General features: G+C 43.8%; 1 protein-coding gene across 5 annotated transcripts in view; it reads left to right on the forward strand.

Annotated features, from left to right (window-relative positions):
• The window catches only part of cep112 (centrosomal protein 112), a 157,114-nt gene that overhangs the window by 45,578 nt on the left and 94,862 nt on the right, over nt 1-16,674 (forward strand). For all 5 annotated transcript variants that reach the window (XM_029123329.2, XM_029123330.2, XM_029123331.2 and 2 more), the window contains 5 exons: nt 3,405-3,559; nt 4,052-4,181; nt 4,720-4,812; nt 5,024-5,083; nt 9,903-9,982. In XM_029123329.2, coding sequence (XP_028979162.2) covers nt 3,405-3,559; nt 4,052-4,181; nt 4,720-4,812; nt 5,024-5,083; nt 9,903-9,982 — 518 coding nt within the window. The remainder of the gene's footprint in view (nt 1-3,404; nt 3,560-4,051; nt 4,182-4,719; nt 4,813-5,023; nt 5,084-9,902; nt 9,983-16,674) is intronic.

A 16,674-nucleotide genomic window follows, 5' to 3' on the forward strand; every position in this document is an offset into this window, starting at 1 on the left:
TTTAATTCTTTAATTTAAGAATTAAAATCAAACTACAGACTTAGTACTTGGTGGCAATACCCTTTTTGGCAATCACAGAGGTCAGACGTTTGTTGTAGTTGCCCACCAGGTTTGCACACATCTCAGGAGGGATTTTGTCCCACTCCTCTTTGCAGATCTTCTCCAAGTCATTAAGGTTTCGATGCTGACGTTTGGCAACTCAAACCTTCAGCTCCCTCCACAGATTTTCTATGGGATTAAGGTCTGGAGACTGGCTAGGCCACTCCAGGAACTTAATGTCTTTCTTCCTGAGGCACTCCTTTGTTGCCTTGGCCGTGTGTTTTGGGTTGAGTTGAGTTGATGCCAAAGAGCTCGATTTTCTTACGCTTATCCGGGGCCGTGTCGCGGGGGCAGCAGTCTAAGCAGGGGTCTCCTCCCAGGGTCTCCTCCCGGTGGGACGGGACCGGAACACCTTCCCAGGAAGGCGTTCCGGAGGCATCCGAAACAGATGCCCAAGCCACCTCAGCTGACCCCTCTCGATGTGGAGGAGCAGCGGTTCTACTCTGAACTCCTCCCGGGTGACCGAGCTTCTCAGCCACCCTGCGGAAAAAGCTCATTTCTGCCGCCTGTATCCGGGATCTTGTCCTTTCGGTCATGACCCAAAGCTCATGACCATAGGTGAGAGTAGGAAGTCGGAAGAGAGTAGGCTCAGCTCTTTCTTCACCACGACAGACCGATACATCGACCGCATTACTGCAGAAGCTGCACCGATCCATCTGTCAATCTCCCGATCCATCCTTCCCTCACTCGTGAACAAGACCCCTAGATACTTAAACTCCTCCACTTGAGGCAGGCACTCTCCACCAACCTGAAGTGGGCAAGCCACCCTTTTCCGACTGAGGACCATGGCCTCGGATTTGGAGGTACTGATTCTCATCCCCACCGCTTCACACTCTGCTGCAAACCGTCATGGCTTAGTGTGTTACCAATTGTTTTCTTGGTGACTATGGCCCCAGCTGCCTTGATCATTGACAAGATCCTCCCATGTAGCTTCCTCACTGTTCTCATGATCATTGCAACTCCACGAGGTGAGATCTTGCATGGAGCCCCAGACCGAGGGAGATTGACAGTTCTTTTGTGTTTCTTCCATTTGCAAATAATTCTTGGACAATTCTTTGGTCTTGGCCATGGTGGAGTGTTTGGAATCTTCTGTGGATAGGTGTCTTTTATACAGGTAACAAGCTGAGATTTGGAACCCTCCTATTAAGAGTGTGCTCTTAATCTCAGCTCGTTACCTGTATAAAAGACACCTGCGAGCCAGAAATCTTTCTGATTGAGAGGGGATCAAATACCTATTTCAATCATTAAAATGCAAATCATCTTATACATTTTTGTTTTTTTATTCCGTCTCTTCACTGATCAAATAAACCAACCATTACATTTATAGACTGATAATTTCTTTGTCAGTGGGCAAACTTACAAAATCAGCAGGGGATAAAAAAAAATTATCCTCACTGTATTTGGCATACAATCCAGCACAGTAGAAATCGGTAGTGCGTCTTTGAAGTTGCCAAAAAACATTGAAGCAACCGAATGAAAAAACAGCGGCACTGGGCAGATGAATGTCTGACAAAGAGTGAGATGCCGGACCGTGCCGCTGCTCTTCCTGTTCCACACTGGTATCAGAATAAGAGTAACTAGGCCACCGAAGAAGAGACTGTCACACCCATACCTCCTGAACCACCACCATGAGAGTGAAGCCGCCTCACCATCCCGAGTCGTTTGCATTTACATTTTACGTTTTTTTATTGTCCATTCTCTGTGTCTCTCCTCGTTACAATACACTCTGCAACCATCTAAAATCTATTCTACATGTTGCCAAGTTACAGTATAGATCATTACCTGTAATTTTACACTACCTTTTTAGCTAATCCTTTTCAAGGACGCCAATAATTCTGATGTGTGAGGAGGGAGGTGTGAGGAGAACACTCACTGACATCGAAACGTCCTTCATCATAGAATATTGAATCTGTTCCATACTTTTTGGAGGGATTTTCTTTGTTGCAGTGCCAAATGTGTATCTATCACTTCAAAGAAGACCCTCTTATCCTAGGTTCATCTATTAGGACTCAGGAGAGCAAGGCTAATATATAGCCTATCACTGCTCACTTGTCACTTTGTTACTCTCTCCTCCCTGAAGGAGCCGATTAGTGGTGCTCAGTGCAGTAATGTAATATAATGCACTGCCAACACCTGGTCCATAGAGAAGTGCTCCGAACACACAGACACATAGCTGCTTCATCACTTTATTATTCCCTGCCAGGATGCTAAGTGTCACCACGCGTCTGGACTCAGTCCCCCTTGTTCACTTTCTTAAGTCCCGCCTGCAGACAATTCACAAAGGATCCTTCTTACAGTGCTGGCCGCCGCTCTCTCCTAAAATCACACGGAGCCCTCCTGTCATCGGTCAGCTCTCTCATCGTCTAGAGAGGACTGCATGTTCCCCGTCTTTAATCAGCCAATCCGTCATCGCTTCTATTAGCCTGCGCTGCATTCCAAACTGTCACAGAAGGAGGGTTGATGGTCAAATCACCAGTTTTTATTAGGACACCACCGGAAGCATCAGTCACCATTAGCTGAACCTGAGGGACTAGTTGGGATAATACAATGTACCCAAATGAAACCTCTCCTGGACTTTGTTTGATCGCCCCTTTATAGAGTTCAGTATGAGGGTGTCTGATTTGTAATCTGGAACCGTCGTCTGGTTTATGAAGAATGGGATTAGAGGATTTCAGTAGGATTACGTAGGTCAAAAGCTATGCGTTTGAGCTCAACTTCTGTCTGCCCTTTAAACTGGTATTGTCAGGAGTTTATGGAGGAGTCAGAACTAGGGCAGAGCTTGGGGAGAGAGAAGACTGTTTTGGAAGAAGAGAGAATGCGGAGCTCTTGACGTTTGAAGTCCCACTCTGTTTTCTGCTGTTTCTCTGGGAAACTTTCTCTTTAACTTTGAGACTTTGCAGAGGGAACAGATGCATCAGATGTGCCTTTTAAAACAGTCCCAGCTGATAGGATCTCTCCCTGGTGCATTGAGGACTTTGATGTCTGACTCTTAACTGAGAATTGAAGAATCTGGTTCTGAGAAACAGAGTGGGTTCAGGCTGACTGGAATTGAGGTTGAATTCAGTTGAGTAAACTGTGGCGCTGGGATAGTGGGTTCAGGCTGAGTATGATACTGAGATTTTTTTGGGAGTGTTTTGGGATGCATCGCCTAACTTTTAAAACAGTGGGTTGAAACTGAGTATCTGAATGGTTCATCTAGATTGTAGTTAATTAAGATTTCATCTCCCATTCTCATAAACCTCTCCATTGAAATCAAATGGAATAAAAAATATATAATAACCTGCTACCCTCTCCGCCCTGTTTAGGAGCAGACAGTGCGGGAGCTTGAGCTGCGTGTGAAGCAGCTTTCAGTTGAGGTGGAAAAGGGAAATGTGCTGAGGCAGAAGGTGACGCAGGATAAGGGCCAGCTGGAGATCCACATTGCTACTATCAGCTCGGAGCTGCAGGAGGCCAATCGAAGGTGAGGGAATGAGAGACTCACTCAAACCTCGTCGATCTAGTTTCCCAGGCACTAGGAAGTGCATTAGATGGGTAAAGATGTTTGGCTACGAGAATGAGTCAGGGGTGATCAGTAATATATGCACAGCATGGAAGTTGTTTGTGAATTATGCTTTCACACTGTCCACTATAATTATTTTGCTAGGACACCTTATTTTTTTTCATCCAGGGTTTCTGATTACCTCATCGTTATGATGATTGGCCAAATCAAGCAAGAAAAATTTGGTTTTGGTCAAAGATTCAGAAGTATTTTGTGGAAACAAATTAAAATGGAGAACAATTTTGAAAAATAGACAGCATTTGACAGCACTGTGAGCACCAGCTATGTCACTGGTTCCATCCTCTGTTGGAGCTCAACAATAGGACCTTATAAGTCAGTGGTTCTGACGGTCGCTGGTGAATGAGTTAGTGGACGTGTAAAATAAGTGAGTAACTAACTTATTGGGTTGACTAGGCACTTGTCTCTGCTGAGGGACATGGAGCAGCAGAGTAAGCAGCATGAAGACACACTGCAGAAGCTCCAGGGTAAACACGAAACTGACATCAGCCACTTCCAACAGGAACATGCACTCTCCGCTGCTAAGGTAACAAACCATACATGACTGATATACTGCCCACCACTACTACTACTACTATTAATAATACTGAAAGAAAGTTAGTTTGAAAATCAAGAGTGCAGAAACGCTTGTTTCAATGCCATATAAGGATATAAAGTGGCACTGTATAAAATAATTCCCTCAATTTTTATACGGTCAGATTTTGGCAATGCTCCTTTAAAGCAAGGTAAGACATAAGTCATGTTAATATGTAAAACGTATGTATCTAAGCCAATTGCATGCAGTATGTGTTTGGAATTGTATACAGTGTGCAACATGCACTGACTCTTTTGACCATTTGCATTTTGCCACAGAATCATGCCTTAACCAACAATTTAGGCAGATCAAAGCTTTAATCTAGAAATGTAAGATGTTTAACCCTGACAGTTTTTTAGACCAATGTGAACTGCTGATTGGTCCAAGGAATGGGGGCATTATGATGTTCTATGCTCCCTCTCTTCTCGCCCCTCCTCTGTCTCCCTCTCTATTTTTTATCCAACAGTCTCTATCTCTCTCTATCCGACAGGCCTCTGATATGATTGAGGACTTGGAACAAACTGTGGCCCAGCTAAGACAGCAGTTACACGACAGCGAGCACAGGAGACAGAAACAACTTAGGGTGTGTGATTGAATTTGACCACAAATGGTATAAGTACAATCCAGACAAATGTGGCCAGAGACCCATTTGTACAAAAGACTTTACACAATATTGGAATTTGGCCAGGGTCCCATTAGCACAAAATACTTTTCATATGTAACAACAACTTGCTGTCGTTCTTTATTGTCACATACAGCGGATATGTGTCTCAGACTACTGGCTTGTTTTCCAGGACACAGAGAACAAATTCCAACAAGATAAAGCAGATCTGCAGTGTGACATTGAGAAAAAGGTACACACTCTCTTAACAGCCTCATATTAATTTCTGATTCTATAGCCAATCTCTTGACTAGCCTGGAACAAAATCAGTTTGTACTGTTTATATAACCAAACACTTCCATAGAATTAGTACAGTGTATTAGGATTTATTATTATTTATTAGGATACCCATTAGATTATACACATGCAGCAGCTACTAACCTGGAGTCCACATAAACCTTAAAAACACATGATGTGTGAAGTACAGAACAGTTATAGACAAGACAATATTGACTATATTATGTTACTAAAAATGCATTAAACATTTAAAAGAAAATTATGGAAAGACATAGAAACAACAAAACACATTTTTCATATATACAGCTCTGGAACATATTAAGAGATCACTCCTAATTCTTCTTAAATCAGCATCTCTAAATGTATGGCAGTCATTTCATTCAAGTATAAAAACCACTGCTGTGGTCATCACTATCCTCTTGCAATAGGACCAGCTGGATGGCAAAAACAGTGCAAGTAGTACCTCAAAGGTAATTTGAATATAAAAATTCCTATTCAGCATGACAAAAGGGTTGAAAAGGAAAGCTTTGAGTGAGGAAAAGAAGGGTTCAATTCTGGCTTTACTGGCAGAGGGATACAGAGAGCGTCAGGTTGCTTCCATCCTAAAAATCAAAGACGGCGGTTCATAAGAGCAAGGTCAAGCAACAGACATTGGGGACAACAAAACTACAGACTGGCAGAGGGCGAAAACGACTGTCCACTGACCGAGATGACCGTCAACTCATTCGAATGTCATTCAACAACCACAGGATGACATCAAGTGACCTACAAAAAGAATGGCAAACAGCAGCTGTGGTGAAGTGCACGGTGAGGATGGTTCGAAACAGGCTCCTAGGGGCAGGGCTGAAGTCGTGCAAAATTAGAAAAAAGCCCTTCATCAATGAGAAGAAAAGACGAGCCAGGCTGAAATACCATAAGGATTGGACTGTAGAGGAATGGAGTAAGGTCATCTTCTCTGACGAGTCAAATTTACAGCTTTGACCAACACCTGGTCGTCTAATGGTTAGATGGAGACCTGGAGAGGCCTACAACCCACAGTGTCTGGCACCCACTGGGGATGCTTCAGCAAGGCTGGAATCGGGCAGATTTGTCATTGTAAAGAACTCATGACTCAAGCCAAGTATAAGGTTATCCTGGAAGAACACCTGCTTCTTTCTGCTCTGACAATGTTCACCAACACCAAGCAGGACAATGCTCCATGCCACACAGCCAGGTCAATCAAGGTGTGGATGGAGGACCACCAGATCAAGACCCTGTCATGGCCAGCCCAATCTCCAGACCTGAACCCATTGTAAACCTCTGGAATTTGATCAAGAGGAAGATGGATGGTCACCAGCCATCAAACAAAGCCGAGCTACTGGAATTTTTGGGCCAAGAGTGGCATAAAGTCACCCAACAGCAATGTGACAGACTGGTGGAGAGCTGAAAGCTGTGATAAACAATCAGGGTTATTCCACCAACTATTTATTTCTGTACTCTTCCTAAGTTAAAACATTAGTGTTTTGTTGTTGAAAAATGAATATGAATTTGTTATCTTTGCATTATTTGAGGTCTGAAAACAATGCATATTTTCTGGGTTATTTTGACCAGTTGTTTTTTTCTACAAATAAATACTCTAAATGACCATATTTTAATTTGGAATTTGAGAGTAATGTTGTCAGTACTATAGAATAAAACAAAACTGTTCATTTTACTCAAACACATACCTATGAATAGTAAAACTGGAGAAACTGTTCATTTTGCAGTGGTCTCTTAATTATTTTCTGAGCTGTATATGTGTGGTGCATTTGTTTGATCATCAGCTGATAAGAGCCACATGGGCTAGTGTGTCCACGAGCCGTTAAGGGCCTCAGCGTGGCAACTGCACCCGCTACATAGCAAAAATAAACAGAGCGGGCCTGCCACAGTAGTATGGTAGTAGTCAAACTTTTGTAGGGATCAATTAACGCTGGTGGCAATATTTGTGAGTGGATTGAATTAACATGGAAATCTATATGTACTTTGTAAGCGTAACAAATTCAGTTTGATAATTTTATGAGGTAGACTAAAGCAAATGCTACTTTTACAGCATCTCAGGATTGTAGAGGCTGTTGGTTTACTTGTTAATGCTAGTACAATACTGAGTTCATCTTTTAAGAGTACAAAAAGCATTTCAAATCAATTGTTCCCAGTCTAAATATTAACTTCAAAATGTAGCAAATAATGGGTGTCTGTTCACTTCTTATCGTGTTCCCAAACCTTGTCAGAACTGCAAATTAGTTTTACCTTGCTGGAGTATATCATGCTTAAGTACATCTTATGTGTTAATTGTATAAGATGAAAGCAGCAGTATTGTATCATTGTATAATTCAAGTCAGATTCAAGCCCCACACATTAATGTTTCACTAGAAACCATGGGCCAGATCCAGACCTAGTTTTTATTTTCTGTGATGTGATTGGACTGCCATGCCTGTTTTGCTGTACCAGTTAAAATTCTGAATTTGGGGGGTGTAAGAAATGTTGTATTACCCTCTTTAGAGTAGGTAATGAACCCTTATTTGACCAGGTATATTGGCATAAAACTTTCTTTTGTAGTGCTTTCTTTTGTAAGGTTTTACAAAAGAAGGGAGTGAAGAATGTGCCCAGTTAAAAGCACAAAAAGAGAGTATCTCGCAACATGTTTCATCTCATGCCTAAAAAGGTTGGAGACCCCTGAAGACTTCTATGGAATTCTCAGCAAGCAAATTGAGGCTTATGAGATGTAGAAAGTCAAATTACAAATCATGTGTTGACATTATATTGTTGGTGTATTGGCTGTGAGGAATGATAGTTTTACCAGCCACAGGAATGATAGTTTTACGTTAACACAACATCCTTACATTTTAGTCAAAATGTGGGTTTCATAATTTTCACAATGAATTGACTAAATACATTTTCAAATGACAAAAATTTGACTAAAACCTTAATATATTTTAGTCAAAATGCCTAAGACTAGATTAAATTTAATAAGATGCAAAAATAGTGTATTACATTTTTGGACACAGATAAACACACTGTGTTAACTTTATTTCCTTAATGGCATGGCTCTATAAATAACTAAGAAACTCATTAAAAATAGGGCTTTCCATTGGAGATTTCATTGGTTCCTGGTTGATTTTTAAAATGTGAACAAAGAGACTTGGAAGCCGTCAATAGCCGGAGGCGAGTCTTGTGCTGTTAAAACTCATCCAGCTCACCAAGGAAATAACAGGTCTATCTGCCACACCTCTCAGTCCATTTTTACAGCTGGTCGAGTGATAAGCATACCTGGTTATCTTCAAACTAGCCAACCTCAGTTTTCTAATCTTTTTTTAACCACTAGAATTATCGATTGGTCCATGTTCTTTGGAGCAAGCAGGCAAACATTCCTGTTTTTTGTGGACAGCATCCATTTTTAGTGGCCTGTCCCTGCAAATGTCCCTGGTTAGCTTTCAGAAAGAAAATGGTAAATGTGTAATTAAATCGCTGTGGGACCAGTAGGCCTATTACTGGAGAATGTTGAGTATGTAAACATTGCCTCAGTAGTTCTGTCCCCACTGATTTTCTCTCTACGATCCAGTTATTTAGCTGACACTCTTTTCCAGAGATATAATCGTTAAAGATCACTGCATACATTTGGAAGGCTCCATTAATGAGCCAGTTGCTGGGAATGATTAGGTGTCCATAATAGGTTCCATTGGATAATAGGTCACCACCCCTGCCCACTCCTAACCACTGAGACACCAATGGGATGCAGGGTGCTGCTGGCAAACTAACTATGAAGGTCTACTGTGCTTAACGGAAACTCTGTTGATCCCAAAGCCTGATTCTGATGAAATGCTGCCTTCCTTACCAAAAGCCCCTGTCTGACATGCTGACCGAGGTTAAATGGGAGAGATAAAAGCCTTGGGCCCATGATCCTGGCTGGCCCCCTCTCTCTGCTTTTCTTTGATATTATTTGGTCCTGCTTAAGAACTCCAAACTATGATTAACAGGCAAGACTACTGCTGGACACAGGGTCCACAGGGTCCTTGGATGTAGTGTGGTGGTGGGGGGATAGGACGATCGGGGTCTAGTTTGTCTATCCGAAAAGCCACGTTTGGTCGCCCCAACTAACTGCTGCATGGATCTTAATTGCAACCAGAAAGCAACCCCTCTTTCTTTCAAGCCCCACTTCAAAGTCAGTCATGTTGTCATAAAAAAAATACCGCCATCTAATGAGTTGGTCCAGGCCAGGCTAGAGTCAGGTGGCTGAAGAATGGGTTTTAACATTTATTCAAACACCTGGTCCATCTTCAAAGGGAGGCACATGCCTGTTGAAGGGCCAGGCAGCCAGTCATGGGGTGGGGGAACTGAACTGCTACACCTGCAGACTAACTAGCTAGGTTATTAGGTTCAACCTCAGGTTCAATTCCATTTCACCTTCTGTTTAATATTTGTGTTGTTGAATTTTAACACTGGAGAAAAGGAGGCTTTGGGCCAATTTTGTAAAATGGCATCCTGTTCCCTTTATTGTTCAACTTCTGGTCTAGCAACAACTGATTGACTACAGTCTAAAGAATAGGACTTTTATTGCGGGGCTTCGGGGAGAGTGGCCTCTTTGTAGGGAGATGGGCTCTGAAGGGAGTGGGAGCTGGATGATGGTTGGAGTCGCTACCAGTGACTATGGTCACATACACGTGGGCTTGCGGAGTGAGGGGTCTTCTGTGAAAGTGTATCTGGTTTTCTCCCCCGTCTCTCACTGTTTCTCTGTCTGTCTCTTACATGTGACCTCGCAGGTGCGAGCTCTACACAATGAGGCTGAGAAGGAGAGAGAAGAGGCCGGGAAGAAGATGTCCAAACTCGAAGAGTCTCTTAGGTGAGTAGGAAAACCCTCTCCTTCAGATATCTATTTATCTCTGACATGTCATCGCTACGTGGGGAGTTGCCACTACATTTGCTTCAGAACACATCAGAAACATGGGATTTGTTCACACACATCATCCACCCACAAAGCCACGATCCCAGTTATGGAAAATGTATCACAGCGAGCCAACACTGTCTTCCATCCATGCAATTATACAATGATACAATCCTCCAAAATCACTGATTTAGAAAAAGGCTTAAGCACTCAGACGGTGGTAAGTGCTAGTTACAGGGCCTGGGATACAGCTGTAATTTGGAGAGCTTTCCCTGGTGCAGTAATTGAAAGCGGCAGTGGATATTTGAAACTATATGAAATGTTGCCCTCATCCCTTTTGGTCTCTCCCTGTGTGCCTGTCCGTCACATGCTGTAGTTTAGGAGACTCCGGAGAGCTTTCCTATCTTGGCTGTGCAGCACCTTCACAGTGTCGGGTAGAGTCCAGTTCTCTATTGCCATGCACCTGTCCAACAGTCTTATCCTCTACAACTGCCCAGGGCTGAGTGGATTTGGAATTAGACTGAAGAGGGCAAGGTTAATTAATTGACGAGATCAGACCCGGCGTTCTGGCAAGAAACAGAACACCGGGTAAAGGCAACAGGGTATGTTACGGTGTGTGTGGCTAATTCAGTTAGAGTGCGTTTGCGCGCGTGTGTGCGTGCGTGTGGAGACCTCCATGGCAGGGTATCTGTTGGCAGGCAGTGCCCCCCCCCCAGATGTGGAGTTATCAGGGGTTACAGCAGGCTGATCTCTGTGAGACATGGAAGTGGTGAGGATGCTTTTCAACACAGGCCTGCTTGGTTCACGTTCGAATTGTTTGAAACACTTCATATTAACAGGCCGCACCTGCAAGAATCCACTTTTTCAAACTGACCAACGATGGTCAGAGCTGACCCATGATGTTATTCACTGATTGCCATCAGTACGTTGTCATTTCAGTCATAATCTCAGTCATCATGTGTTTGGCCTTTGAGTTGCCCATGTAACAATGCAACAGTGCTTATCCTGTCTGACATCCCGTATCCATGCTACGAATGATGTCATTGGATCAGTTACAGGCTCCAGTCTGCAAATGTCCACACCGCCCTTTACTTTTCTGTCCTGACTTTATAATGACATGGTTTGGTCACCACCTCATTACCCAGTCTGATAACAAGCAGGTGACCTAATTGGCGATAGGACCACTGGAAGGAGTAAGGGCTTGGCTATGTCTTCATACACTTTCTTGGCCTCGTTTCATGAATCCTTTGATTTCAGGTCATTGATCGTTCAAGTATGGCTCGTTATCAGTAAACACATATGACATCATGAACTATTTTCAGCTACAATCATATCTCTCCTAGCAGATGTTAAGCTGACTTCGCTCTTTCTACCAGCCATCATCTCATCTTCGCCTGCTGTCGATCCTTGGCAACTGAGTACTGTCAGAATACTATTGACATGCTGGGCAGGACCAGGACTGATCCTGGGCCTCTGCATGCATTCCTCTCACTAATTCAGACCATACATTACCAGATTACTGGTTCATGCACACATTACAATGCTTCTGATGGAAGTATGATGTGTTCTCCATAATTAAATGCCTAAGCACAATCCTAACTGTCCCAGTCCATAACCCCAGCTCAAGTCCCATCCTCTGTCCCAGTCCATAACCCCAGCTCTAGTCCCATCCTCTGTCCCAGTCCATAACCCCAGCTCTAGTCCCATCCTAACTGTCCCAGTCCATAACCCCAGCTCAAGTCCCATCCTCTGTCCCAGTCCATAACCCCAGCTCTAGTCCCATCCTAACTGTCCCAGTCCATAACCCCAGCTCTAGTCCCATCCTAACTGTCCCAGTCCATAACCCCAGCTCTAGTCCCATCCTAACTGTCCAAGTCCATAACCCCAGCTCTAGTCCCATCCTCTGTCCCAGTCCATAACCCCAGCTCTTGTCCCATCTTCTGTCCCAGTCCATAACCCCAGATCAAGTCCCATCCTCTGTCCCAGTCCATAACTCCAGCTCTAGTCCCATCCTAACTGTCCCAGTCCATAACCCCAGCTCTAGTCCCATCTTCTGTCCCAGTCCATAACCCCAGCTCTAGTCCCATCTTCTGTCCCAGTCCATAACCCCAGCTCTAATGCCATCCTCTGTCCCAGTCCACAACCCCAGTCTCTCACATAGGTGACCTAAACCAGGCCCAATCCTGTTTACTGTTGTCTCCTTCTCTATCAATCAATCAAATCAAATGTATTTATAAAGCCCTTTTTACAACAGCAGTTGTCACAAAGTGCTTTACAGAGACACCCGGCCTTAAACCCCAAGGAGCAAACAACAGTAGTGTTGGATTTCAGTGGCTAGGAAAAACTCCCTAAGAAGGCCGGATTTTAGGAAGAAACCTAGAGAGGACCCAGGCTCAGAGGGGTGACCAGTCCTCTTCTGGCTGTGCCGGGTGAGATATTAAGAGTCCAATTAGGATAATAAATTAATTTCTCTGGGCTAAATCCAGAGTCCATTTGATTTTAGACTAGGTCAAAAATATGACCAGGTGGATAAGGACAGGGACAGCAACGGGCCCCCAAACCAGGTACTCCGCAGATGTGGACCAGGACCTCATCTCCTCCTAAAATGTAAAACTGGAGGAGACTGAGAAGTGTTAGAAAATGCATTCCTCATATCCCCCAGCACAATAATATAGCAGCGTAACACCTTGGAACTGAGACGGGGGGGTCCGGCGACACTGTGGCCCTACCCGGGGGAGGCCCCGGACAGGGCCCAACAGGCAGGAAATCAATCCACCCACATTGCCAGGCATCAACCAAAGGGACACCCACCAACCGCAACCCCCTCTAACTGTGCACTGTGTTTTTCAGTAGCAATGGACAATACATTCCACTCTATGACTGACTTTGAGTGGTCATGAAATTGCAGATTGTGTTTATGTATGTATTTTATTTCTGAGAGTTAGACAGCTATTAGCCAGGGAATTGCATACATAAAGACCATTGTCAGTTAAAAAACCCATTGATTTCTCAATCCCTTGTTACAGTCCACTAAGATGTGAATGTATACATTATTCTTATTGCTCAGTTCCAAGGACACAAATTCCCTGCGAAGACCTGACAGTGTGCTGACAGAGTAATGGAAACATCCTCCTATCATCTGTCACCAGTGACCCGGACGAGTGTGCAGCATGACAGAGGATGCCTTTGATGAAATGGCAATCAGGAATCTGGGCGCATAAATTAGGACTTCCCTCTGTAACAATCAGGCAGGCCTCTCGTTAGTAACGACTGGGAACCTCCGAGCTAATTAATGAAACTCTCAGTGTGAAGTCTGAGGAGGTCAGCCCTGCACACACAAATAGACACAGTCTGCTACCTGCTTGCCGCTGTGGAACCACTGAAGGCTTTTATAGTCCATTCAGGAGATCTTCAGAGCCAAAGTAGGTCCTATGCTGGAGTAAATATGTGTGTGTGTATGCACCTTTGTACACATATGTTAATGCTTGCTTGTTTAGGTATTTTTTTTATTTTTCCTAATGCTTTATTGTGGATACAACCAAAGAATTCTGGTGTGTGTCTGTGTTTGTACTTCAGTTAGTTCTTCTGCATAAACACTTTCTGCATGAGCGAGGGAGAGTGGCATATGTTATTTTGTTTGGGACCATAAGTGCTGTTTGTAAGAGGAAGGTGTGATCTACACCTCTGAACCCCCCCCCCCCTCCCAAAAAAAAAAAAAAAAAGACATAATTCTCCTTGCTGCCATTGCAGAGGAGAACTGCCTGTTTTTGGTTACGTTGGTTTTATTTTCACACACTTTTCACTATAGTAACGACATAAAGAACTACAAAGCGGTTAAGAAAAACAAGTTTTCTCTCAGTCCTTTCATCGCGGCCCCGCTCAGATCATCACGGAGCATTAACATAGAGAGAGAGGGATGTGCTTCGTAGACAGAGGAGAAAAGAAAGAAAGAGTGAAGGAGAGACGCGTAACTCATCTGGGGAGCAGGCTGCCTCCACAACAGTGAGCTCCAAATGGCAGTGGAACACTACAACAACATCCACTAAATGCTAATGAAAGAAGAGAGGAACAGAGCACCCTGCCTGCTTCACTGCCTCCCCTCTAACATATCCTTCTGTTTAGACGTGAGACGTCTCCTTCCTTCCCCCATTACATCTTCTCTATCCCTGTCTCCCCTTTCCCAATTTCAATTTAAAGGAGCTTTATGCACATGGTAAACATTTGTCCCAGAGCAAGGGAAAATAAGGCAGAAATATCTATCCTCATAGTAAACATTATACACAAATGTTTGAAAGTTAAAGGAAATGAACAGTTTAAGTAAGGAGTTGAAACATTGCAAACGATTAAAATATGATGACACAGGAAAATAAATGGAGATAAACATTGGTTATGGTCACAATGTACATGTTCCCTCTGTCAGACTCTATCCCTCTGTCGTAGTTTGATAGGTTGTCCAATATTTGGGCAGCATACAAAGTAGGGGCTGCATTGCAAAACATCTAATTGCAGTAGTCAGAACAAATATTGCGATTGCGATACATGGGGAAATATAGATTGGGTAAACTGCCAGAATGAGAAATAGAGAATTTTATAATGACAATTAAGTAGCAAGCATTTTTGTTTGTAACAATGTTGTCTGCATTTGACTTAACTGAACAGCACGCAAACATATGGTGGCTCTAACAATGAGGAGGAGCAACATTACTGCTTAACGGACAGGGGGAGGGGCTTGGAGCAACATTACTGCTTAACGGACAGGGGGAGGGGCTTGGAGCAACATTACTGCTTAACGGACAGGGGGAGGGGCTTGGAGCAACATTACTGCTTTACAGACATTGTGATGGGCTTGGAGCAACATTACTGCTTTACAGACATTGTGATGGGCTTGGAGCAACATTACTGCTTTACCGACATTGTGATGGGCTTGGAGCAACATTACTGTTTAACGGACAGGGGGACGGGGTTGGAGCAACATTGCTGCTTTACAGACATTGTGACGGGCTTGGAGCAACATTACTGCTTTACTGACATTGTGATGGGCTTGGAGCAACATTACTGTTTAACGGACAGGGGGACGGGGTTGGAGCAACATTACTGCCTAACGGACAGGGGGATGGGCTTGGAGCAACATTACTGCTTAACGGACAGGGGGATGGGCTTGGAGCAACATTACTGCTTAACAGACATTGTGATGGCTTGGAGCAACATTACTTTTTAACGGACTGAGGGACGGGTTTGGAGCAACATTACTGCTTAAAGGACAGTGGGACGGGCTTGGTGTGTGTGGAAGCGGCAACATGGAGAGAGAAAAAAGACATCAATAATACAATATTGATCTGAATGTAGTTAATTGAGCCGCCCGAGTACAAAGTTCCTTGAGCTACAGCACTTTGCCAAGCTCCCAGTTCTGTAGCTCTGTAGATTTAATCCAATGCTAGACACCTACACTCCTGCTCTGTGTAGTACTTGCAATCTGTTGCATTCGGCAGTTCCTTTTTTATGGACATTACTATTGAACACCTAGACTGAACTGAGCTAGACTGAATGAAGCACAGCCCAGGTTTGTTTGAACTTGAAGGCTGTGTGTGTGTCTGTGTGTGTGTTGTAGTTGTCTTATCTCTCCCTCAACATTGTGCCTAGTGAGTTCAGCTGCCAGCCAACCAAGCAGCAAGATTTACTTTGGTGTGGGTTGGGTGGATGGTGGGACCCAGGGGGTGTTAAGGGGACGTTGAAGAGAATGGTGAAGGGATGTTAAGAGAATGGGGACATTGTAGGGATGTTAAGGGAATTGGTCGGGGGATGTTAAGGGAATTGGTCGGGGGATGTTAAGGGAATTGGTCGGAGGATGTTAAGGGAATTGATCGGGGGATGTTAAGGGAATTGGTCGGGGATGTTAAGGGAATTGTTAGGGGGATGTTAAGGGAATTGGTCGGGGGATGTTAAGGGAATTGGTCGGGGGATGTTAAGGGAATTGTTAGGGGGATGTTAAGGGAATTGTTAGGGGGATGTTAAGGGAATTGTTAGGGGGATGTTAAGGGAATTGTTAGGGGGATGTTAAGGGAATTGTTAGGGGGATGTTAAGGGAATTGTTAGGGGGATGTTGAGGGAATTGTTAGGGGGATGTTAAGGGAATTGGTAGGGGGATGTTATGCAGATGTCAAGGGTATTGGTAAGAGGATGTTATGCAGATGTTAATGGAATTGGTAAGGGGATGTTATGGGGATGTAAAGTGAATTGGTAAGGGGATGTTGTGGAGGCCATATTGACATGGCTGGGCATGGCTGACTTTGCGTACTGTGACCAACGTCATGAATAATGCAACCTAGGTGTTGAGAGAGGAGGGATGGAATACCTATGTTTAGCACTTCCTGTTCCTCCCTGAGCTTGTCCATGAAGAGATATTCAACTATTTACATTGAAACACTTGAGTCACTCATCTGAGACCTATAACATATCATAACTCACAACTGGCTCACTCATCTGAGACCTATAACATGTCACGGCTGGCTCACTCAAGACTGGGCAGCACTTACACATAGACTTGGTAAGGAATGTTATCCTCTGACTGGTCAACATCTGGTCCAAGAACCTGGTTAGTTTTTGATGGAGTTTAGATTGCCATTTGTTTAGGGAAAGCCATGATTCTGATA

Source organism: Esox lucius, chromosome 11, assembly GCF_011004845.1.
Source record: "Esox lucius isolate fEsoLuc1 chromosome 11, fEsoLuc1.pri, whole genome shotgun sequence".
Classification (NCBI taxonomy): Eukaryota; Metazoa; Chordata; class Actinopteri; order Esociformes; family Esocidae; genus Esox; species Esox lucius.